Genomic DNA, 27,107 nt, shown 5'->3' on the forward strand with positions numbered 1-27,107 from the left:
ATTTTTTATTTCAATTTCGAGATGGAGACGCCGCCTCTGGTGTCTCCTCTGCTGACTCTTTGAGGGTGCTGGATTATCAGTCCGGAACGTCCCAAATTGACAGAATTGTAATCAAGTGAATAAGTGATACGGAATTCAGCCCTGTCATAGTTCTGCCAGTCCCGACATTTGTTATGCAGTCGGCACATACGTTGTACTCCGAAATTCTCCTTTTCACTCGATTGATACTATTTTCGGAATTGAGAGAATTTAATTCCTGAACGTTCAATCGAGTATCTCCTTTATATAATCTACACAAATACGCACTAATTTAAAAGATCAACATTTTAAATTAAAATTAAATAGAAAGCGAAAGTAAAGTAGACGACTAGAGACACTGAGGTCGAGATCGCGCACATTATGATCTCGCTTCACAATATTTATCGTAACTTTTGGACAAAAGAGTAAAACCAAGGTTTCGGAGAAAGCTAGATCGGAGACGGTCCTGCGCCTTTGAGGTCATATTATATGGAATAAGGGTTGGGATCTGCAGATTTCGTCAAAGTCTCGAGATGCAAACAGTGCTATCGCACAGGGCAAAGCCTAATCCACATATGACGTCATTTTGCAGGAAGGTCTCCGATCTAGCGTTTTCATAAGTATTGCATACGATCGCACGATATGAATACTCTAGATTTACCTGTTCGCTTTGGTGATAGAAGTTTCTATGTCGCCGACCCTGGCTTTGGAATCAACCACCATCCAGAATGAGAGAATCACTTTCACTGTTTTCAAATCATGACACAGCTAAAGACTTATTTATTCAAGCTATCTTATCCAGAGTAGTAACTTTTATTTTTATGAGACTTATTTGTGTTGAGCGTTGCGCATACATTTTATGGATGGAGTATAGCGCATTATACATATTATTATTACATGTCAAATTTAACTGTTCTATAAGCTTCAAGTTGAAAGAGGGACCCGGAGATGAGTCGTTCCATTGATCTTTATCACTAGTTGTACTAAACAATAAATATCTGGGCGAGAAATTTAAAACAATTAATATTTGTGCACATTTTAAAATAGTTGGACACCGATTTATTGGTGCGAACATTGTACAAATCCGTAATTTGCGTTGAAACTCCCTGGAACGAACATGGCGGCAGTCGCTCCATTCCGGCACAAACCCTTCCTCCAAAAAGTCTCGCTATCCGGGTGGACTGCAAGGGAAGACAACTCTGTTTGTGAGATTGGCACAGCCCATTAACGGTAAATTAACACCTAATTAATGGAGCTAAATCGCTAATATTTGGGACCTAGAAATTGACACAAATAGGTTTCAAAGCATATAGTAATGTAATATGAATGTATATAAACTGATTTACATTCAGTCGTTTCCGTTTTTACTGTAATATCAAATCAGTTGTTCAGAAATTAACAATACTACCTTTATAGTTGCAATCAGCTCAGTGCTGGATTAACCGTAACTAAAAGGAGCACCTGCTTGGGACATCATGGCAATTGGTGGTGGGGGTGAACAGACAGAATGTCTGATTTGTTAGATGCCAAATATAATTTAGAAATAAAGAACTTTCAATCAGTTTTTTACTGTTTTTGTCTTTTCACCGTTTTGTTTTGTATAAAATGCAAGAAAAAAATGGACAGCGACACTACGACCTACTCTTATATGGAAGACCAACTGCCAAGGGTTCTTTCACATGCACAGGTCCATTGTTTTTTGCCCAATGTGTATGACTATGCATTGTCCTTTGCCAGAACCCCAGTCCTGCACCACCGAAAAGGGGAAACTGCAACGAAACATCCCGATGAATATGGGAGCTTGAGGTTCGCGAGCCAACGTCCTCCTCACTGGGCCAACAAGGCTTCCCCTTTAAATAAAGAAGACAAAGAACATATTTTAATCAATTTATTATATCACCAAATAATAGAGCTGATATCTAGATGATATAGAACGTAATTTAATCTAATTGTCTCTCAATGTCAACTTATGAAAACAAAGCTGTGTCCACACTTTGAAGATAAATATTTCTGTAATATAAAACTTTCATCCTAACCATGATCTTCACTATTTTATATGTTTAAATAAATCATGTGCTACCTGTAAAACAAAAACAAATACAAGATTTAAAGGCATATAATTCACATTACGTGGTCAATATAGACATACCATCCACAAATATTATTCCATACTACATGGCAAATACAGACTTTCCATCCACACATTCTTTTCCAATATCCAGACTAATGATAGGTTGCCAGGAAATGAAACTTATGCCAAAAGCAACCAAATCATCTGAGCAGTTGACAACGGTTGTTGCATATTTATTTTTTGCAGGTAATGGGAGAATTTACAAGACACCGATTTCAATTTAATAGAAACTGGATGATTCAAAAGGTTCTACTAAGTGAAACAAGGGGCATAACTCTAGTAGTAAATAACGGAAACGAATGGTATAAAAAAGGTTTCGTCGTCCCACGAATGACCAATGTAAAACAACATAAATAATTTCAAAACCAAAGGATGGTAAATGTAGTCTTTAGAGTGTTCATAAAAATTCTGGACGACGGACCGACAGAAGGCAACAACAATATACAAATAAAAAGCAAACATTGACTTTAATACTATATACAAGGTGTTCTTATCATTAAGCATATTGGTCCACAATTTACTTAAATCTATCGTTATTAATGGATGATATGAGCATCAAAAGATCAAATTACTTTCTTTTGATTTGATAATAAAAAGCAAATATTGATTCCACACACATTAAAAAGATGTTTGATCCAAAAAATATTTAAAAAGATTAATCTAAACTTGAGCAAAAAGGGTTGTTTAAATTTGATTTGATATAACATGCAAATTTAAGGCTATGTTCCAGTTGAATAAAAGAGACTTATCTCCCTTACACACATGTACATTGTAGTTACATTACAAAGAAATGAAATGAAATGAAATGAAATGGAGTTTAACGTCCTACTGTTCTGCTCCTAACCTGGGCTAATGAAGACGGGCATACGCCATACAGTGTGCTATGAGGGAAATTTTGCCCGGACAGCGGCACTACGGCCTACTCTTATATCGAATTCCAACTGCCAAGGGATCTTTTACGTGCATTCCAATGTATACACGGGACCTCGGTTTTTCGTCTCATCCGAAGGACTAGACAGCTATCCTTGTCAGGCCCTCCGTCCTGCATCACTGACAAGGGGGAACCACGCCGGAAAATCTGGATGAACTTTCTCGGCCAATGCAGGGATCGAACACCCGACCTCCAGGCTAGCGAGCTAGCGTCTTACCCACTTAGCCACGTGATCCCCTACAAAGAAATGAAATGGTGTTTAACGTCCTACTGTTCTGCTCCATCTGGGCTAATGAAGACGGACATACGCCATGTACTATCAAGGACTCTTTTATGTGCAGGCCAATGTGCACACAGGATCTCATTTTTTCCTACCATCCGAACGACTATACATTAGGCCCATGCCAGGCCCTTGAACGACTATACATTAGGCCCATGCCAGGCCCTCCATCCTACACCACTGACCAGGGGGAACCACACCGGAAAATCCTAAGGAATTTTATTGGCCGACACCTGGCCCTAAATTCACAAAGCATTCTCAGACTTAAGTTAAGAATTTACTCAAAATTGTTCACCTTATTTTAACTATAACATAGCCCTTTATAAAACTTTTGTTGTTTTAATGTACCAAATACATCAATAAGAAACTATGTGCAAAAATTTATGTTTCTAGATTAAAGAAATTTCTCATAAACAATGATTGAAAGTTGAGTAAATTCTTAACTTAAAGGGACAATAACACTCTTGCTGGCTTGAAAGCTCCAGAAAATAAATAATATCTCTATCTAAGTACTAGATGTTTAAGTGTCCTACCTGTTGTGTAAATTATCCATTACATCCTATTTTACTTGTCCAGAGGGTTCGAAAATATTTTTAAATCGAAGTTTCATTTGAAAAGGTTTACGTTAGACCTTTCAAACCATTATGTTGAATTTTTCAAAATTTTTAAATAAGGTGTGTTAAGATGAAATTTGTATCATCAATTAATTGAAATATTCTAAAATAGTACAATTTGTTGACCAGAATAAAGATTGGGACATATTATTCAGTTACAACAAGAGTGGTATTGAGCCTTTAAGTCTGAGAATCCTTTATGAACTCCGGGCCTGGACTTTTGACTTACTCATCCACTACAGTACCCTAAGTTTCCTACGTCGATGTAAATTTTATTACTTACACAATGATCGACACAATGTATAAAATCCATTATTTCCTGAGTACAGTTTTCTGATGTTTCTGGATTACTATTAACTCTTTCTGTACATTCATCTAGTTTCATTTTATATGGTTGACATTCCGCCTTCGCTGAACATTTTTCTTTTAATGTGTCTTGGGGATCCTTAAAATAAAAAATAATTAGTAAAATATGGTGTTGAATGTCCTATTTTTATAAACCAACTGGACTAGTGAACAGGCAAGTCGGGCATATATGCTGTACAGAGGGCTATGAGAGGAATTTTGCCTGGACAGAGAGAGAGATGGGGTTTAACGTCCACTCGACACAGACTAGGTCATTTCAAGACCAACATATGGTTTAATTTTATTTCAATAATTCGCTTGCGGAAGCCTTGCGCGTAGGGGTCTTTAGCAGTGGGAGGAAACCAGAAGACCCAGTGAAAACCCACGAGGTTGGAAACCACAATGAAAAGATCTTTGAAAACGAGACCTTCTGGTTAGCGAGTCAGAATCTTACTCACCCAGCCAGCCACTGCAGCTCCCCAGACAATAATAAACACAAAGTCAGCCATTCTCTGGTCCCTGTGATTCTGCATGGCATAGATTTTTGTCCACCTTTTTGGATGATTTTGATAAATTCCAAGCGTACTTTAAAATGTCTAATAGGATTGACATGAAATTGTCAGATATCACTAAACCCGATTATTTCCAGACCGAAAGAAAATCAATTGTTTTTACATTATCCACACATCAGTGGTATAATACACTTAAAAAAAAATAAAATAAAATGGGGTTTAACGTCCTACTCCTATACTGGGCTAATGAAGACAGGCATATGCAATACAGTGTGCTATGAGGGAAATTTTGCCCAGGCAGCGGCACTATCGCCAAGGGATCTTTTACGTGCATTACAATGTGTACATGGGACCTCGGTTTTTCGTTCATCCGAAGGACTAGACAGCTGTCCTTGTCAGGCCCTCTGTCCTGCATCACTGACAAGGGGGAACTACGCCGGAAAATCTGGATGAACTTTCTCGGCCAATGCAGGGATCGAACACCCGACCTCCAGGCTATCGAGCCAGTGTCTTACCCACTTAGCAAAGATTTAAAAGTAAAACTGAGTTTAAAAGGTTAATGATTAATAGAACTGTAAACATACATTGTATTTAAATCACTGATTAAAAGCCATATTAAAATAGTGTGTTTTGAGATTTTTCTTAAAACTTGAATGTCATAGCAATATAATACTCCAGCAGTCATTTACATGTAGGCCTATACTCTTAGAAATTACAATTTTAGTTATCCCTGACAAAGTGAAAGTACATGTACATGTACTTGAGTGTCACATCAACATTTGAGATCAACATAGGCACGTAACCGAGCAGCAAATTTTACAAAATACCACATTTGGTCTCATGCATGAGGTAGTATGCTCACTTATCTTCACATTAGGGTTCATTCTACCACTTTATTTTAGATCAAAAAAGACAAGAGAATCATTGTAATTGTTTTCCATAGAACTCTTGTGTTTAATTTAGATCAAAAAGCTCTGAAATTTAGAATTGTCTGTGTTGTTCTTAGTTTCTGTTAGGAGGATCACGGTGGCTAAGTGAGTAAGACGCTGGATCGCTAGTCTGGAGGTCTGGTGTTCGATCCCTGCATTGGCTGAGAAACTTCATCCAGATTTTCCTGCACTGTTCTCCCTTGTCAGTGATGCAGGACGGAGGGCATGACAAGGACAGATGTCTAGTCGTTCGGATGGGACGAAAAACAGAGGTCCCATGTAAACATTGCCATGCACATAAAAGATCCCTTGACAGTTGGAAATCGATATAAGAGTAGGCCATAGTGCTGCTGCCCGGACAAAATTTCCCTCATAGCGAACTGTATGGCGTATGCCCATCTTCATTAACCCAGTTTGGAGGAGAACAGTAGGTTAAACCCCATTTCATTTCATTTCAGTTTCTGTTAGGCAGTACAACAATTTCTATTTTTCAGTGTTCTCTAGTGGGCTATCAAAAATTAATATTGTATCTCAATACAGATCCTCCATGAGGTGTAATGTGATGCATTTGCCAAATCGGTCAATATGACCATTGACCACCAATGATTGTGTCTAAAAATACTAACCACTAATTCTTCTTCTTCCTCTTCTGGCTCCTGAAAAACATGAGAAAAATTATATGAATTTATGACATGTACAATCACTACAATGCATCTATGAGAACTTGTTAAATTAATATTGTACCTTCATGAAATCTAAACTTGCTTGGACTGGAGCTTTGGAAGTCACATTTTGTAGGGCATTTTGACACAAAACCCATACAATTTTAAATTAAATATGACAATTTCGCATAATGAATGGTATATTATGAAATATCAATATAATTATTGTGAGACATTGAAATAAAGGTGGATTTGGGTAAATCGTGAGCAATTTAGGCCTCATCGGCCTTGCTGATGCTCTTGTGCACAATTTACCCAAATTCACCATTATTTCAACTTAAAAGACAATAATTTGTATCAATATTGATAATATACTTGTTTTTTTTATGCCAAATTGTCAATTTTAATTTACAATGGTATGGTTTTTGTGTCAAAATGTCCCTCAAAATGCGATTTGGGTGGATTTAGTTTTATTTTGGGGTAAATCAAGCTACCGGTGCTGAACAAGAATTTGAAAAGCTAGGCATTTTCATATTAATGACCATATTCGTTACCAAGAACACGAAAGGGGAAATATGTGTGCTGTTAATTTTAATGATTATGATTTTAATTGATTTATATTAATTAAGATTGTTCAGATCGTGTACTGGATCAGTGGATCAAATCAGCCGGCGATGAACCGGTCGATGTCGTTTGGAGGTCATTTGTTGAGGGGTATTATAAAATCGAAGGCTGACCAAGGTCCCCAGGCGTTAAACAATTTCAGGAGCCAGTAATTTCAAAAGTCACTTGAAAATGTCAGTACAGTAACAAAAATAGACAAACGTTGAGATAAATTACCCCATTATTTCCAGTCACAGCCTTGTTTTCCGTAACCATCTTTTTGGTCGTGAAGTACCCGGATATTGAAAGGGTCGATCGGGGAATACACGGATTGACTACGATATTTATATCATCAATTGTGCAAATACGATCGCGTATTCAATATACCCAAATTCATGTAAAGATCATTTTTATTTCATAAATTATATAAATATGCGTTTTAATTGGAAATATTTTCGTTATAATCTAACAGAGGATTTTATGAAGTATCTCATTTAAGTTGAAGTTGAAACATATTCCATGGACATGGTCTAGTCCGTAATAATAATATTTAGGGACCGATTATTGCCCAACGAAAACTTGAGTAAGGTCCTTAGCTTTGGCAACGCAGTACCCTTTAATAATTCAGAAATTTACCAATTCCGATTTTACACCTTTTTTTTTCTTTTCCAGACATTTTAAATACACCCTTTTCAAGCGATATAAACTGCCTTGTACATCAAACATTTTGAAATAAATTCTACACTGTACAGTGATCGGTCCCTAGGATTAGTAGGAAAATAAAGTAGAATATGAAACTGAAAGAAGAGGTTTGTTTTGTTCTTTTTACAGCCACGAAGTCAGTCTTTTCTTAAAACATTAGCCTATTGCATGTTTCCGTGAAAAAGAACAACAGGGTATTTAAATCTTTACTAACGTTTCCTCTCTGCTTTCAACATTTTTGTTTAGTTCCCATTTCATCAGCCTGACAAGGACTGTCAGCTGTCTACTGTGTGAACTGTAGTCAGTCAAATGATATCCAATTGTTAGATGGTTCCAGTCAAATGGTATTCAGTCCGATAATATTGTCGTCAGACGGTACTTTAGATTGTATGCAATGAGAGGGTATCTACTTGTCAGGCGGTATTCTATTAGACCGAACATTTCTTGTTTCGAACCTGTCTTGTCTAGGTCTAAAATAGGGAATAAGATTATGGGCGTAGTTTTGCCCAGTGAGGAGATGTTGGTTATTTGATAAAACATTTTAAAAGATATGTAAAGGTTGATAGCGTCTGGTGTCCGAATCATCAATGGGTTTATTGATGTCACCGTCGTTGGCTGTGAAGGAAGAATCGTTAGTGTTAGCAATGTCAGAGTTGTTGGCTGTGTCGAAAGAGACTCGATGTAGTAGAAAGAATTAGCGCCTGGTGTCCAAATCATCGGTGGTTGTGGGTTTAACGATCTCATCGTCGTTGACTGTACACGAAGAATCATCATCGGTGGGTTTGTCGATGTCACCGTTGTTGGCTGTGAAGGAAGAATCATTGGTGGTAGCAGAAGTTAACAACAACTGTAAGAGTTGTTAATAGTTGTTGGCAGTGGTTGAAAGATTATCGTGAGTGTTTAATCTGGGAAGAGTACCAAGTATAGTCTGCAACGCTTTCCTGGGGAATTCCATTTTAGATATGGCGGAGAAATGAAGGGGACCTAGCAAGACAGAGATAATTAAACGTTGAATCTCAAACAAGAATAGTTTATGCGGTCTATTATAGAATATGAATAGTTCATTTTGAATTGAATGCAGATAGTTTTTATTGTTGATTATTAGAAGATGTGTGTGTGATCACTGAGATTTACTAAGTTTAGCAGTGGTTACAAAGCTAATTGGTGGTTCCTGGGGTCGAATGTGGAGATGTCAAGGGGGTATCAGCTCTCCAGGTGGACCACCCATGCAGAATTACGGTGAAATCATTTATATTATTCCTGCTCAGTAGAGTTATAGTGAGGTTGGTGTCTTCTAAGAATTATTCATGTTTCTGATTGGTTGGATTGTCCTGTTTATAATGTGTGTATTTTTAGTCTGGGCAGAACTTTGATTCAGCCCACTGTACAAGGGGGGGGGGGGCGTAATAAAACTGGGAGGTGTGTAGTGATTTCGTAACTTGACAGGTTTTCAACGTTCAGAGTAGGTTTGGCTCTCCCAAACTCAACCACATTGATGGGTTGCCTAAACTCGACTACCTATATGGATCTTGGGGTGCACGTGCTGTTGGCCTATATAAGAGGGTTGATTAGCTGAAGTGGGGTGTGTTTTACTGCAGATTAGAAATGGTCGCCTGTCTGGCAGACCAGTGGATTTTATGGATATCACGGTCGCTTATTTAGCAGACCGGGTGATTTTATATACTAGTATTTTATAGTGTTCTGATGGAGTTGTCGAATGGTAGATCTAAATAGCCCTTATATAACCGTCCTTGATTTGGCAAATCACTTCAGAACCATCGTAAATTTTAAACAGATTTCTTCGATTATGAACAAACTACTTAACTTTGGTTATTATAAACTTACCTGTTTGTTTAATGAACTCCCGTTCGATAAAATCCATTGCACAACTAATTATCACAACGATGAAAACAAGTTCTCTCTTGAAAAATTTGAAAATTTACTTGTAATTTCGACAGAGTCGATGTCAACAATGTCTTCGTGACGTATTGGTTGAATCCAATATACCTGTTGCGGGGGTTGGTTAACATTGAAAGATAGTTTGACAGCGCGATCATTTTGATCGGGTTTGGGCGACAAAAAATATCAATTGAAGGCAATTACATAGGAGATTTATATGGAAACCATTAATCGCCAGTCTATCAAATTTTCTTCACAATTAAATTATCACTGATTGCACGGATACTCGTAAAAATAAAGTCATATATAAACTATAAATATCCTATCTTCTTTCTGTTATAAATAATTTAACAAGGATCATGAAGCTTACCTCCGAATTCTCTGAGTGTATATTTAATTTTATACGCATTCTTTCGATCGAATAATAACCGCTTCAGTAACATCTTTAAGCGTGTTGCGACAGCCCTTAACGTGCCTATTGGGTGCCCGGGTGGGTATATAATGCTACTAAGCCCGTATGACCACGTAAGAAGCGGAACATTAATTCTCGATTCGACAGTATTGACCGAAGTATGATAAAGCCATGCGTGTTCAAAAGTAAAATATCCCATCCGAATCGCTAATCAAATAATTAGAACAAAATATTTCAAAAAGTAAAGCTATAAAATTTGCAGAGATTTTACTAGAATGTAAAAGACGGTAACTAAAATACAGGAATGCGGGTAGTTATGTGTGCGAACGCTCAAACTCAATGCCAATTGTCGTAGGTATCCAGACCACTCGGACCAAAGACTACTCCGACTAAGACCAGTCGGACCAAAACAAGACCAGTCGGACCAATTAAATTATATTATAAGGCTAGACAATATACTATTTATTTATTATTAAATCACAATACAAAGAAGCAAATAATTCTTATACGGAATTCTTATATTTAGAGTTGTTTAGTTCACTTTTGTGTACGGAAAATAAATCAACGATTAGTTTTAAAATTAATTAATAATGGTGACAAAAAAAAATATCAATCTAATTTTTCTTATTTACTCTTGCAATGAGACTCGGTATGTCCAGACTTTTGACAGTTTCTACATATACGGGTATACTGTTCTTATCTGATGGCCTAATTTTACTTTTTCCACATTCGTGGTATCCCCAGTGGTTTCATTCCGTTCTACCCCACTAACCACTGGGTTAATATATGGTGGGGGGGGGGGAGACACGTTTTCAAGTTATCCGCCCTTGATGCGTTAATATAAACAGCCCATAATAATACGAAGACCGGACGTTTATAATATGCCCCTTTTTAAACGTGACTACAAGTGTGGTTCTCGATATTTTGCGATTTGGGATACAATTATCAATTTATTCAAACAACACGTTATTATTGGTTCGAGTAGTCATAAAAAATAAACACAATTATCAATTTTTATTTATTAAAATAACACTTTATTATTGGTTCGAGTAATCATATTAAAACAAACGCAATTATCAATTTATTAAAACAAACGCAATTATCAATTTATTAAAACAACACTATATTATTGGTCCGAGTCGTCTTTCTGTTGGGTCCGAATAGTCTTTTTGTATGGTCCGAGTAGTCTATTTGTTTGGGCTGAGTGGTCTATCAGTTGGTCCGACTGGTCTTGAACCGGGTGGTCTTTGGTCCGAGTGGTCATGGATTCTTGTCGTAATTGTACTTGAATTTCCTATGCTGTCACCCCTAATACGAAATGCTATCCTCCGCAGAGTGACGTAACCATCTTCCATATTGGTATTTTTCTCTGGGAAAAGTTTGTGATATTTCAATTTTTCAAGAGAGAACTTGTTTTCATCGTTGTGATAATTAGTTGTGCAATGGATTTTATCGAACGGGAGTTGATTACAAACACACATGTAAGTTTATAATAACCAAAGTTAAGTAGTTTGTTCATAATCGAAGAAATCTGTTTAAAATTTACCAAGACTCAGACAGTAGTCGTTCGGATAGGGAGCAGGTCGTTTCATCCCATGACCGGTTCACCCCGGGCTGTTTCATCCCAAATTGACCCCGGGCTGTTTCATCCCACATATCGGGTCGTTTCATCCCACAAATCAATAAACAGGTTTTACGTATTTTGAATATTTTATTCATACATTTATAACAATAACAACATGTCATAGCACTTTTAGTAATACTATTTGTATCATTTCATACATAAATCATTTCATACATAAATCATTTCATACATAAATCAATTACTTAATTTCTTAAATTTCATTAAATCATTTCATACATAAATCATACATAAATCAATTACTTTGATTTCATTAAATTATCTATTTACGGCTGATATTATTTAGAGAATAGATGGAGGACTCGAACCAGGTTTGTCGGATATACGAAACGAGTTCCCATAAAGGGTCCGTGTTTGCCATCAGGCACAACTTGTCGAAGGCGGCTAGCATGTGGTCGGCGGGTAGAAAAGGTAGTGCCATCAAATTACGGACGTAATTATAGATGGTCTTCCTTTCGTAGTAGGTACCGTGTACACATTGGCGTGCACGTAAAAGATCCCTTGACAGTTGAAATTCGTTATAAGAGTAGGCCGTAGTGCCGCGGTCCGTTGTTGGTTTTTCCAGGGTACCTGACCCCCACACCTCCAAAGACTAGCATTGCCTACGTTTTTTCAGATACAACCAATGACTCACAAATGACAATAATGCTGTAATTGTTAACTATCTAGAATGAATAATCTGAAAAAATTTTGAAAAAATATTGAAAATTAAAAAAGTTATAGTGTTTTAAAGAAGGCAAACCAGAGGCACTAAAAAACAGCTTTTTTAAAAAAACGCAAAAAACTGACCGAAGCCAATATCTCAGTAACTATACAAGATAGGTCTATGAAAATTGCACTAAGTAAAGATCTAGATGTACTTGATAAAGCCAAATTGTTGCTATAATATTCTAGTACATGTATATACTTTTTATGTTACAGAGGTTCAAAGTTGGGATCCATGCCCATTTCGCACAAATTACAGCAAAAAAATGGACAAATTTGTGTGTACTTAAATTGTAGCACTTTGACATTAATACAGAGGCTTATTTTTGAATGAATAAGCATACATAAAAGTGTTTTCAGTCTGTTCTATTATTTATTTTTTGCATGACAACACCTTAAATCACAATTTTTGACCGTTTGAAGTTTACGTATGTAATTGGGCACCTACTGGTCCCGAGGCCATTGACCACTGGCCAGTCACAGTCATGAAACAATTATAAACCGGTTATACTAACTTATACTGTGGATATTTTTAAAAATTATTGAAAGTGTGTGGCAAAATGAGAAATAAACCTGTAAGCTTTTGGCAGATTTGCCGCCTTTGCCACACCAACTGCTTTAGTTGTTTATAAGCTGCCATGTACAATGTACATCAATTTGAGATTGTTGGTTTCAGGAATGAAAATTAACAATTAAACTATGATTTATATAACAGCTATATTTTTAAAAACAGTAACATAGACATAATTAATAGAGTCCAAATAATCCTAAACAATGAGTATCATGATCACTTCAATAGTCTGATAAATATGCAAAATGATAAAAACATAATGTACTGTGCTAAATAACAAATTAAAAGGTAAGCTTATAAAAAGTAAGATATGATCTACATGAAAGAGTATTAAAAAAATTAATTTGTGATACATGTGCATTACAAGTCGAGCTTTCTAGTTGAGACATTATCCCATGAAAATAAAAACAATATAAAAATTCACATTATGATACATTATTTATATGTTACTTTTCAATATGAAATTAAAAATTGTTCACCCACCGGTTTAAAATAAAAATGATAAAAAAAAGAAACCATTATCACATTTATCAACAAATATAAGATTTCTAATACATGTATCTTCTTACAAAAACAAACAATAATAACAATATAAAATAATCACATTATTCATATGCGTTATTTTTCAAAATAAACAAAAACATTTGACGCACCAGGCCACCTTTTTATAGTCCTAATGCAAATTGTTTGAGTAGGCCTATATATAGCATCATCATTTGTATATTTTATGTTGTACCAAATAATATCAGGGATCGCCTTTGGCTATGTTTGGATCTGGATGAGTATATATTATAAGCAGTAGCTTACTTCTTCAGCTGCAGTTCCTGAAAAAAAATCCAAAGTGGTCAACAACATTCACAATTTTTATCCTTTGTTGTTAGTGAAATGGCTGGCTAAAGTTTGGTAGCTACATGTAGCTTTAGTAACATTCAATATAATACAAAAAAACCTGTCCAAATCTAACATCATTTTTTTTACACTGAAGTCTGTGGGATTTTCAATTATGGTCTGACCCCTGATCAACCACGAGTTACCTCCCTTTAATTCCACATGGTTCCATTTCAGCCATTTTACGAATTCCTACGGGGGATACGGACTTAACAAACGGTCAAACTAAGTAGTTAATGAATTGGGCTTTCCAGATACATGTATACCAAAATCTTGAGCGTCGAGGGCCTTTTTCGATACTTTCTCTCAACTTCAAATTTTCAATTCATGAAAAATATCTGAAAATCTTACCTCATCTTCACAAAATCCTACTCGACAGCAAGTTCATCTATTTTTCCCGATGGTAAACATCACGTGGTCAATGTTTGACACTCTGAATATTCATGAGAAGGCGTAACACGGTGTATACTTTTCTCGGCCAACTTTTTGTGATGTCTGTAAATAGTACAGCCAGCGCTCCTAGTAGCGGCGTTTAGCATCGCTACAAAGACCCTATGACAGCGAAAGATTGAAGAGAGAGAGAGAATTGGGGTTTAACGTCCACTCGACACAAACTAGGTCATTTCAGGACTAACATATGGTTCGGTTTTATTTCAATAATTCGCTTGTGCGTAGGGGTTTTTAGCAGTGGGAGGAAACCAGAGGACCCAGAGAAAGCCCACAAGGCTGGACAGGCGGCCCTACACCTTGTCACGTACAACCGGGGAATCGACACCCGGCCAGTTGACTCAATGACAGACCTTATGATTAAACCAATTAGTCCCAAAATAACATAGTTTGTGTTGAGTGGTAATTAATCTCTCTGTCTCTGTCTCTCTCTCTCTCTCTCTCTCTCTCTCTGGGGTATTAATATATACAAGGTACTGATAGTACTGTCCTGTCACATCTGTCTTTGAAATAAACTACATTGTATGTGATAGACACGTTTTTTTAACATGTCTGTAGTAATTGAAATATTTGTATGAAAGTCATAAACAGATGTATAACCTGTTTTCTTATATTCAGATCTCGGTGACCGAAGAACTCTGGTGAACACATATTTTATCAAACAGTAAAAATGGCTAAAGAGTTTCAGCTTGTCATTTTAGCAGTCACCTTATGTTTGGCTGTTACTATGGTTACATCTTATGATGGTGAATTAGATCCGTTCGATATGATCAACTTTGATCCTAGCACCATGAAGATGAATAAGGTTTGATTATTAAAGTCTCTTGGCTTTATTTGTTTTTTGTTTTTTTTGATTCATGACAGTCTTTCTCCCGATGTTTTTTCTCCTGGAGCGGTATAGGTTTTGGAAAAATATAAGTAATGTGTCATCCACCATGTTGTTCGAACTCCCAAAATGAATTTTTTAACTCCTGCATTAACATCACTGTTAAATAGAACAAATGACTGCCTTAACCCGAGTACATACACTGTAGTTTGATTCTTTATAGAATTTCACTTCTGGTCAATTCACAAAAAAAAAAGAAATCCTTCCCACTGTGCCCCGCTCACCTATCACACTGTGGATCCCTGTATGTATTCAATGCCTGAAATGTGGTCTAATTCTACTTCAAGGTTATTGCAGACATTCTGGAAATTACCCAAATTTATATTGAAATACTCATGATTAAAGATACATTATGTAAGATTTAGATAAAGAGCTGATCATTCTTGCGATAATAGCTCAATAATAGATAATGCAAAATGAAAATATTAAAAATTTCATTCAAGTTACTTCATTCTGAGCCAAGTTATCACTGTTTGTAGTTTTGACAAGACGGGTGCATTGTGGTAACCAGGGCACTTGTATATTCGAGACTTAGCTTTCCCATTTTTTAAATTAAATTTTTAAATGGCAAACTGCTATAATCTAGTTAAAATCATGAGTATCCGATACCATCGCGAGTTGATTATGGTCTTGTTTTGTTAATAAATGTCTAATTGATAGTTTATATAACATTTAAGGCCCAAAGAAAGACCTGCAATAGACAGATTTAGCTCTTATATAATGTATGTTGAACCATAAGTCTTGAAGTACATGTAGCTACATGTAAGTCTCTGATATCCAATATTTAAGACAAAATAAACATTTTACCATTGGTACACGAATCGTGTACCATAATGCATGTCAGTACCATTTGTAACAAGGGACTCGAAGAACAAGTCTAGACATATCCCACAAGGCATGTCAAACGGTGACGCAATATTCTTATCTGGAGAGCACACGCAATAAATACTATCGGTGTAGACTGGAATAACCAGACCCTGTGTTCACAAAGCAATCTCAGACTTAAGTTGAGAATTTACTCAAACTTGTTCGCCTTATTTTAACTAAAATATAGAACTTTATAATAATTTTGTTGTTTTAATGTATCAGATATATCAGTAAGAAACTATTTGCAAAGTTTTGTGTTTCTGGATCAAAGATATTTCTCATAAACCGTGATTGAATGTTGAGCAAATTCTCAACTTAATTCTGAGAATGCTTTGTGAACTCGGGGCCAGGTGCTAGAGATTGCCTTTTCATTGAGACCTGTGGCGTATTTAGCTGAACATAACTGATTTGAAATTAGAGTAAAAACAGAAACCATTGAATGTAAATCAGTTTATATACAATCAGATTACATTATTATATGCGTTACGACCCATTTGTGTCAATTTCTAGGTCCCAAATATTAGCAATTTAACTCCTTTAATTACATGAAACAAAATTATCTTCCTTCAAATATTACTTTTAAAATTATATTTTTTTTATAGAAGTCAAAGAAAGTCACTGTAGATACAGATCCAAATAATCCAGAGAAGCCGGACAATCCACCTCCAGGAAAGAATATAAACAGTCCAGTGGAAACACTTAATAAAGATAGCATGTCCAACAATCCACCCCAGGAAAAGATGATAAGAATTCCGGTTGAAACTCTAAATAAAGATGCCACCCCCCGACAAAAGATGGACATCACTAAATGTCCTATCCGAGTATCTACAGCCTCTCTTTTATTTCGTCAATATGTTAATACTTTGTTATATCATCTAAAAGGAAAGGTAAGGCTATACAAAATAAATAGGGGGATCACGGTGGCTAAGTGGGTAAGACGCTGGAGGTCAAGTGTTCGATCCCTGCATTGGCCGAGAAATTTCATCCAGATTTTCCGGCGTGGTTCCCTCTTGTCATTGATGTAGGACGGAGACCTGACAAGATGGGACAAAAAAAAAAACGAGGTCCTGTGTACACATTGGCGTGCATGTAAAAGATCCCTTGACAGTTGGAATTCGATATACATGTAAGAGTAATCCGTATCCGTAGCGCCTCTGCCCAGGCAAAATTTCCCTGTCGTATGCCCATCTTCATTAGCCCAGTAGGACTTAAAACCCCATTTCATTTCATTTATATATCTTGTCTCAATGTATATGATATATTTCCTTGTTTATTTCTTTTCATCCAGGTGTATGAAGGGGGCGCTGTTGAATTTGATCTGCGTCTGATCTTAGATAATGCCGACTTGAATAAATTACAGCGTTACAGTGACAGTCAAACGGAGATGGACCTGAACACGGCACATGAAATTCTTACTCGGATGATACAAACAATTAAAGAAGTTCCTATTGGTGGAAAAACCAGTCGACATTTATGGATTGAGGATAGACTGGGAATTTCCATTGAAAAGCTTTTACATGTAGGTAGCTAGCCAGGTAAAATTTTCCTCATAGCACACTGCATGGTGTTTGATCGTTGTCTTCAGTCCAGTTCGTGTGGAGAAGTGACTGTATGATCGTCGTCTTCAGTCCAGTTCGTGTGGAGAAGTGACTGTATTATTGGCAGCATTTCAACTTATCCATTCTATCATTCTTTGTGCTATGAGAGAAATTTTGCCTGGAGAATGGTGTCTACGCCTATACTTCCTCAAGTTCCTATTAAGGATTCTTTTACATGAACGCCGTGGGGGGGAATGGATCCAGAAGAGTCACAGATCGAGTTTGTATTTCATGGGATTCCATTAATTCTGTTGTTTTTATCGAATTATAGCCTTTTAAGGCCAAAAAGAGGGCTCTGTTTCCTGTAGCGGATGGAAAGGGTCGGTAGGTAGGTTTTTTTTTTAATGTTACATTGTTAGATCTAGTAGATCTACCATAGCCTAATATTCTGTGCGAAAAATTTCAATTTTATGTTAGGTTGTGTCGACGCCTGGGAGCACAAAGCTTGAATAGATTGGTGGATGGAATTCTTGGATAATTGTTTAACAATGTATCAGACGCTAGATTATGATTTAAATATTCTCTTAAGGGGCAAATGGATATTTTAATCGTTCTATGCTAAAAAAAATAGTGTAGGGAGACCATTTTGTTCAAGGGAAAGAACTCCCGATGAAAGCTTAAAAAAATCATATCGTGCCGTCGCACGTAATAGGTCCGTAATAAATTTATTTGTTTTGTTTTAAATACCAATCGAACAGATCCTATCCACCGGTTTGAAATATATGTTCACTTATTAGAACAAAGGTTGTGAGGATTATAGCTTTTCAGAATGTGCAGTGGTAAATCTATACGAAACCTCTAGTCTCGGTTTTCTTGTCAGTTAGAAATCGCGAGTCAATGGTATGTCAGTTCTTAATAATCGTTCACTATACAGTACCTGCCGACTCTGATCGGTAAATGTAGATTCAAAGAACGAAGACATTTATATTCATTTATAGCAACAAATAATATAGGCATTTTCACAAATCCGGTAGGCTTAGAGTATTCTAAACGGTCGCATACAAAAAGTTTTTTATTTCTCTTGAGTCGGCAGGTTTTTGTAATGGGTCGATCTGGTTACCGAAATAGAACATTTTTTTTTTTTTTGGCCTAATGAAGATTCTATTTTCCATCAATACTCTAACAATGGTTGTTTTCTGTATGTTTCAGGTATTGTTGATTATAGGTCTGATTGTAGTCATAGCAACGATAATGGTTCATCTGAAATTTAACAAATATCAACTCATGTATTATTTGTTTATATTGGTGTTTATTGTCAGTGTCTGTCTCACATGGTACAGCTTATACAAGGTTAGTTAGGCCATTTAAACAACTATTCTGGCTCGTAGATAACCATCACTTCAAAAGGGCTACATTACCTATTTTTATACGCCCACATTTGCCGTTCCCCCTGTCTGTCCGTTCACATTTTGTTTATATCCCAAAGATCTCGATTCCTTTTGATATTGGCAGGTATCGGACCGTAATTTAATGAATTATCACCCCTGGTTGTATGAAAATCAAGTTTTTAGCTTGTGGACACCCTAGAGGTCACAGGTTTGCCCGATTTATAACCCAAATATCTAAGTTTCTCTAGATATCGGCGCATATCGGACCGGAACTTCCTGGATTATGAATGTTGATTGTATGAAAAATCACGTTTTTAGCGTGTGGACCCACTAGAGGTCACAATTTAAATATACCACTGTTAAACCATTAACTTTTTGAAAATCGGATTGATACTGCTAGACAAAATGGCTATTCCCTGTACACAAATGGTGTATGGGTACGTAATACCAAAGCTATGGATCCTCTAGAGGTCTCGATTTTTAATTGGAATGCCCAATTGTTAGCGTGTGAGCGTTGTATCATTATGTCTGTCATTGAGTCAACTGGCGTTGTTTCGATTCCCCGGTCGTACATGACAAGGAGTAGGGTCACCTGTCCAACCTCGTAGGTTTCCTCCGAGTCCTCCGGTTTCCTCCCACTGCTAAAGACCCCTACGCGCAAGCAAATTATGTAAATGTAATTAAACCATATGTTAGTCCTGAAATGACCTAGTTTGTGTCGAGTGGACGTTAAACCCCATTTCTCTCCCTCTCTCCTTTAGGTTTCCTCCGAGTCCTCCGGTTTCCTCCCACTGCTAAAGACCCCTACGCGCAAGCAAATTATGTAAATGTAATTAAACCATATGTTAGTCCTGAAATGACCTAGTTTGTGTCGAGTGGACGTTAAACCCCATTTCTCTCCCTCTCTCCTTTAGATACTTGCTGTGGATTATCTGAGAACCAGAATACTTTTTTCTTGTATATTTGTGATAAGTCCCAAAAGTCTCAACATGATGTGATGTTGATGATTCTCAATATCTAAAATACAGATGTGACGTCATCCTTTGATGTTGGCGTACCATTATTTCAAATAATCGTACGGGCAATGTGCCAAATGTAACTAGTTAAAATATTGAACCTGAGTGACGTATTTCATTGCAAAGCATGTGCAAGTGTCTGTATTTAAAGTTGTTTAATGGTCTCGAGCTTAAGACATTGCGTAATATATTGTAAAAACACTCAGGCCTCATGGCGCTCTTGTTGTTACAATATATTACTTAATGTCTCGCTATCAACCATTAAACAATACATATACGCAAAATTATTCGGTGGTAGTTTCTATTTTGCTTTTCAAGTTATGCCAGAGTTATGGCCGTTGATCACTTTGAAAAATCTTGTGGACGCTCTAGAGGCTAAAGTTATTATCCGATTCAATTACATTTATACACAGTGTTTAAGGTCATGAGACGAAGAAGTCTTTTCATTTTCAGTGATTTTAGATAATTACTGCCAGAGTTATGGCCCTTGATCACTTCAGAAAATCTTGTGGATGCTCTACAGGCTAAAGTTAATATTCGATTGACTTCAGATTGATACACAGAGTATATACACAGTGTTTGAGATCATGAGACGAAGAATCCTATTAATTTCTGATAATTAATGCCAAAGTTATGGTCCTTGATCACTTTGAAAAATCTTGTGACTTCAGATTGATACACAGAGTTTAAGATCTTTAGACGAACAAGTATATTGATTTTCAATGAATTTTTATGACTTGAACAGCTAAATCCATGATATTAAAAGTTTTGTATACTAAACGTTAGCATGGGGCAGAACTTTATAAAAACTGAACAAATTCTAATGGTTTTCTGATAATTACTTCATGAGTTACTCTTAATCAGATTTTAGTTTATTATAAATGTTTCATTACCGAAAAAAGTAAAAATATGCGACAACACTTGTTGACTTGCCCGGACGATTTGTAGCTGCTGTGGGCGTATGTTTCGTTGCCTGGCAACCTATCTTCAATATCTATACAGTAACACCAATGACTGGCTTTAGATGATTAAAAGCTGGTAAATATATACGATGTATTTAAATGTGATGAATCCGTTCCTTGATGAAATAACATTTAACTGGTAATGTCTAGCTAGGTGACCGATATTTCAATCCATTGGTAACCTTGTGAATCATATTAGTAGTTTAATCTTGGTGAACTTTGTGAATCATACACTGTACGCCTATGTAGTCTTGGTGAAGTATGTTTAAGTCTTGGTGAATTTTAATACAGCTAGTGAGTCTAGGTGAATCCGGGAAATTATGTGGATCTGTGACATGTGAGGGTTTTGTGAATCTTCAAGGGTTGAAATAGTTTTTAAAAAACTACGCTATTTGGATGGTGGATTTCGGACAGAGAATTAATCTGAATACTTTCCAGGTGGATTGATCAAATTAAAGCGACGGTGTGTTAGATGACGAAATGAACTGTAACTTGAAAGCATTGTATTTTTGTAAAACCCTATAAAATTGTATATGTATATTGAATATAACACTATACATAGTGAAAATAAATTAATTAGTTGTGTTGTTTGTTGGGAAAATTGGGAAAAGGGGCAATTAAGTTAAAGAACCTGAGGTCACTTTGTGACAACGATCCCTTGGCAGTTGGAATTCGATATAATATTAGGATATGGTGCTGTGGCCCAGGCAAAATTTCCCTCAAAGCACACTCTAAGGCGTATTCCTATCTTCATTAGCCCAGTCGAAGCAGCAAAGTAGTATGTTAAACCCAAGCCTGAAAATAAGGCACCTGTCACTGACAATATCAGGCACAGATGCAGGCTTTGTCAGGCACTAAACCTCTGGGGCCTGTCATTTTGTCTTTTTTATTGATATAATTAATACATGTCTGGCACTAAGTTGAAAATGTCAGGTAATATTTCATTTTGTCAGGTACATCTAAAACCGTTATTTTCAGGCCTGGTTTAACCCCATTTCATTTCATTTCATTTTTATTTAGCACGCCTCCAGTGATATCTGGAATTTCCCCTTTAAAACATTTCAGTAATAGATTGATGGATTGGTTTCAAATGTTGCAGAAACATGGCTACTTACAATGTCATTTGATCTGGTTTATTTTATTTTTTTTAGAGAGAAGTATCAAAACAACATTATGCAGTGAGTAAAGAAATGCCAGAACACTGTAAAAGTCGTGAAGATAAGGAGTCAGGTTTTTTATCAGTGACCTGGTCATGGATGGTGTCACAAGTCACGTTTCAGAAAGATGAATGTATAGATTACTACGAACAGCTTCTGATTGATCCCATCGTAAAAGTTTCCCCAATCGAGGTCAGTATGATAAACAAAATGAAAACCTTATATCAAGAGGAAAACTAATCTTACATGTGGTCCTCAAAAAAGGAGGGTGAGTTGGAGGGCCAAATGGTTAGTCTGTGCATGTTGTATCACAAGGCCAGTCATTGAGTCAACTGGCACGGTTTCAATTCCCCGGTTGTACTTGACAAGCACTAGGGTAGTTGTGTAGACGTTTAACCCAATTTTTCTCGCTCTCTCAAAAAAGGAGTGACTTGGTGAGTAAGGCGCTGGCGGAGTAACTAGGAGGTCCCAGGCTCGATCTCTGTGTGTCTGAAATGAAATGGGGTTTAACGTCCTACTAACCTGCTCCTACTGGACTAATGAAGATGGATATGCACCATGCAGTGTGCTATGAGGAAAATTTTGCCTGGACAGCAGCGCTATGGCCTACTTTTATTTCGTCTCATCCGAAACCAGACTCGCCATCCTACACCACTGACATGAGGAAACCACGGCAGAAAATCCTAATGGAACTTTCTCTGCCAATGCAGGGATTGAAGACGAGACCTCCTGGTTAACGAGCCAACAACGTACCGACTGAGTCACCATGGCTCCTTGGCTAATGACTACAGGTATATTCCATACCGTGTGCTATGACTATGGTGGGGGGGAATGGACGAGTGGTTAGCATGTGCGTGCTGTATCATAAGGCCTGTCATTGAGTCAACTGGCGTGGTTTTGGATTCCCGGTTGTACGTGACAAGGAGTGGGGTCGCCTGTCCAGGTGTTTTCTCCGGGTCCTCTGGTTTCATCCCACTGCTAAAGACCCCTACGCGCAAGCGAATTATTGAAATAAAATTAAACCATATGTTAGTCCCAAAATGACCTAGTTTGCATCGAGTGGACGTTAAACCCCATTTCTCTCTCTATATATACATAATGCGCTGTTTCCATGACTAAGCATGCTCAAAGCGCAGTCCAAAAAGTGAGTCACTTTGAGTCTATAACTAAATACTTCTAAAGAAATTGAGTTCTTAAAGGGACATTCTAAGTATTAGATGTTTATGTGTCCTACCTGTTGTGTAAATTATCCATTACATCCTATTTTACTTGTCCAGAGGGTTAGAAAATATTTTTAAATCCAAGTCACATTTGAAAAGGTTTACGTTAGGCTTTTCAAATCATTTAGTTGAATTTTTCCAATTTTTTAAATTAGGTGTGTTAAGATGAAATTTGTATCATCAATTAATTGGAATATTGTAAAATAGTACAATTTGTTGACTAGAATAAAGATTGGGACATATTATTCAGTTACAACAAGAGTGGTATTGAGCCTTTAACATCCATTGGTAATTCATTCCATTCTGTTGGATCAACATGTGAGAAACACTTCAGACCGAATCAAACCGTTTCGATTTTTATTCTTTTCAGGCTTTAGCTGTAACAGCAGTACGGTTCTTTGTAACACCTTTACGTCATATCGCTGAGGGCTTGAGTGATTTTACTAGAACATTATTGAAAGATCTACCTATACAACTATGGCCGATAGTCTTGGTCATCATGACTATCTTCGGTTTCTTGGTTTTGTTTATGGGTTTTGGATATCGAGTTGGTATGCCGTTTGGTATGTTAACCATTGAACCAGGACGAAGAGACCGTAATATAGAGGTAACAAAACAATTTTATGATGTGGCGATATGGGTGCTTCCAGTATCGGCAAAAGAGCAGAGTATGCCACTTTTTGACCAATTATCGATGGTCAAACCGAGAACTCATAATCCGAACATTTCTCTCTCGATATTCGCACGTTTCAGTATGTCACAGGTTGCTCAGCCACCACATTCTACTGTTGATTTTATTTTCATAATTTAATGTTGAACATTTTCCGAAACTTTCCAATAACTCATGGGGAATTGGATGGCCGAATGGTTAGCATGTGCGCGCTGTATCATAAGGTCGGTCAACTGGCGTGCTTTCGATTCCTCGGTTGTACGTGACAAGGAGTAGGGTCCCCTGTTCAACATCGTGGATTTTCTCCAGGTCCTGCGGTTTCCTCCCACTGCTAAAGACCCCTACGCAAGCGAATTATTGAAATAAAATTGCACTATATGTTAGTCCTGAAATGACCTAGTTTGTGTCGAGTGAACTTAAACTCTCTCTCTCTCTCTCTCTCTCTCTATCTCTCTCTCCAATAACTCATCCCAAGTCTTTAATATCGTTATTTTTATTTTAGATTCAGGCTCTAGATGACAGATATAGAATCAAGATGGAAGAGCAGATGAAGCAGGTCCAAAAAATGTTACAAAATGTTCTAGACCATCAATCTAATCCTGCTATACAATATTCTGGCGGTGGGGGAGATGCACCAAGTTCAAAATCTCCCCAAAAGGATGTACGAGCTAAGAAACACCCGAAACAAGACCAGCAAAAAGAATTCAAAGTAAAATCATCTCCAGTTCAAAATGGGGTTGAAAATGGTGCCAGTGAAGACAGCGAAGGTGATAATTGTGAAATAGAAGTTGAAAAACCGAAATCAAAACTCAACAAAAATAAAAACAAACGTCTAAACGAATCTGCAAATGTATCTGAAAAAATTTGTGTTGAGTGTTCGGAGGATGTTCTGGAAACTGGTGCCGTGGGGACAAATGACCCCAAACGGTCTGCAATACCTGTGAAAAAAAGTGGTACCGACACGCCCATTTCAGACATAGGACAACTAGAAAAGTAAAAATGACAGCAATGATGAATGCCAGTCATTATGATTGATTACCAAACTGTAAAATTAATATTGACCAAAAGCTATAATTACCTTTCACCAAAAATTCACCTAATGTTTGACATTGATTATCAATTTTTTTATAAAAAGTATCGTTCATCGTTTTTATGGAAAAAATCGTGGTTCACTGGTGAATCGTTTCGGCCTTATATAGTAATGCTGTATATCTTACCCGCTTATTCCACAGTAATCGCCAGTTTTAAAGATTATTATGTTTTCATACTTTGCATAATCATAAGTTTATAAATTGAAAATAGCTTTCATTACCACAACTCCATCTCATTTCATTTCTGTACCACTGGTAAAATTGTGTTTCTTCCTGGGGAGACTCATAGGTCATCCATGCACATTTAAAAAATGATGGTATAGCCTTATGAAAGGTTAATGTTTTTTTTTTTTGAACAATACTTTTATTCAGGATATCTGAATGAGATTTGAGAACATTCTTAGTGGATGTAAAACGCCTCTCCCTGAAATGTTAATGAGGCTCTTATATTGTATTTTCATCATTCATCAGGCCAGACATGGATCTGAAATTCTATGCAGAATATTTTTCTGAAAATGGTAACAATGCTGAATGGGAACAATGTTTGGCACCTAGGCAGCTGATAAAAATAATGTGGTTGTGCTATTTTTCCAGGTGCTTTTTGTATTATTTATCACATTTTGTTTTGAAATTTACATCATTTAATCGATCATTCATAATACATCACTCATTTACTATAGATTGATTTATTGTCAATTGTTTGTATAAAGTGTCTTGATGTCCGAGTGGGCATATTCCCGATAGGACGTTTGCCCACTTGTGTAGGACATGTCCGGTATATTTGGCAAAATATAACCCATATCATGTTCAGGGGGGATGTTAGGTGTCTTAAGAAAGAGGGTCTATAACCCCGTTTACATTACAAATTTTAGGCGGGCCAGGTGGGCACGGCACGGTTGATGTTTTTGTAGTGTAAATGGGTCAACATAAGCGTGCCGTACTGAATACCACTATAATTGTTTTCATCCTGGTAATTTGCAAAGGGACTGAAATTCATTTTTCTGTGAAGAGTTCCACATTTTGTGCACATGTACCTGACACGGTTCTGAGACAGGTTATTTTAGAGTTATGTAAACGGGTCAATTACTTGAAATTTATCGTGGCCTGGTGCCGTTCTCCGGCACGCTTATCACGGCCAAGTGTAAACGGGGCTTATGTTTGTGTGTAGTATATTTGTATCTCTATAATACTTGTAATTGTGATATAAATCTCAACAAATTTAGTGCTTCTGCTAAAAATAAATATATAAAAATAAAATCAATATTGATTTCTTCCCTAGAAGCGGCCTACGTGTGCAGTTCAAGGCCGCCGCTAACATCTGTGGAAATAAATTCAGCAAACGCTATACAGAATGCTATGAGGTCAATTTTGCCCAGACACTAAGGCCTACTCTTATATCGAATTCCAACTTTTACATGCACGCCAATATGTGTAAGGCTACACGAAACCTCGGTTTCTTGTCCCATCCGAACGACTAGACAGCTGTCCTTGTCAGGCCCTCCGTCCTGCATCACTGACAAGGGGGAAACACACCGGAAAATCTGGACGGACTTTCTCGGTCCAATGCAGGGATCGAACTCCAGGCTAGCGAGTCAGCGTCTTCCCCCCCCCCCCCCCAGAATTCGTCGTCATTTGGATGTGACGAAAAACCGAGGTCCCGTGTACACATTGGCGTGCACGTAAAAGATTCCTTGACAGTTAGAATTCAATATAAGAGTAGGCCCTAGTGTCGCTGTCCGGGCAAAATTTCCCTCATAGCACACTGTATGGCGTATGCCGTCTTCATTAGCCCAGTTTGGAGCAGAACAGTAGGACGTTAAACCCCATTTCATTTTATTAATACACAAATTAAAGAAATTAGGCCTACTAGTACTAATAGTAAGTGCAGGGGGACTGCACCACACAAAATTTAGACCAAAACAAATACACGGACAAGAATTCATACTCAGAAAAACACAAACAGACAAACAACCCAAAAAAAAGTGAATGGATCTGGGGGCTAGCCGTAAGCATCCACTGTG

The 27,107-nt window shown here is 37.0% G+C and overlaps 1 protein-coding gene across 3 annotated transcripts; it reads left to right on the forward strand.

The window, feature by feature from the left end:
- The first annotated feature begins 7,771 nt into the window (after nt 1-7,771).
- On the forward strand, nt 7,772-26,347 carry LOC126817593 (chloride channel CLIC-like protein 1). 3 transcript variants are annotated; one of them, XM_050544663.2, is made up of 8 exons: nt 7,772-7,834; nt 14,910-15,096; nt 16,647-16,931; nt 17,333-17,563; nt 18,792-18,932; nt 22,100-22,297; nt 23,696-23,932; nt 24,498-26,347. In XM_050544663.2, exons 2-8 carry the CDS (start codon nt 14,962-14,964, stop codon nt 24,990-24,992), a joined length of 1,722 nt encoding a protein of 573 aa, XP_050400620.2. In that variant the 5' UTR covers nt 7,772-7,834; nt 14,910-14,961; the 3' UTR covers nt 24,993-26,347. The 3 variants fall into 3 exon arrangements, with proteins under 3 accessions (XP_050400620.2, XP_050400621.2, XP_050400619.2); XM_050544664.2 differs by having other exon boundaries at nt 7,800-7,921; XM_050544662.2 differs by lacking the exon at nt 7,772-7,834 and adding an exon at nt 8,992-9,010.
- Nucleotides 26,348-27,107: the final 760 nt, after the last annotated feature.

The sequence above is a fragment of the Patella vulgata genome, chromosome 4 (genome assembly GCF_932274485.2).
Source record: "Patella vulgata chromosome 4, xgPatVulg1.2, whole genome shotgun sequence".
NCBI lineage: Eukaryota > Metazoa > Mollusca > Gastropoda > Patellidae > Patella > Patella vulgata.

Excerpts from the sequence above, each read along its gene's own strand:
- LOC126817593 (XM_050544663.2), top strand. The coding sequence starts at position 14,962 with ATGGCTAAAGAGTTTCAGCTTGTCATTTTAGCAGTCACCTTATGTTTG. Across the intron at positions 16,932-17,332 it reads TATATCATCTAAAAGGAAAG|GTGTATGAAGGGGGCGCTGT; the intron begins GTAAGGCTATAC and ends CTTTTCATCCAG. Across the intron at positions 22,298-23,695 it reads TAAAAGTTTCCCCAATCGAG|GCTTTAGCTGTAACAGCAGT; the intron begins GTCAGTATGATA and ends TATTCTTTTCAG.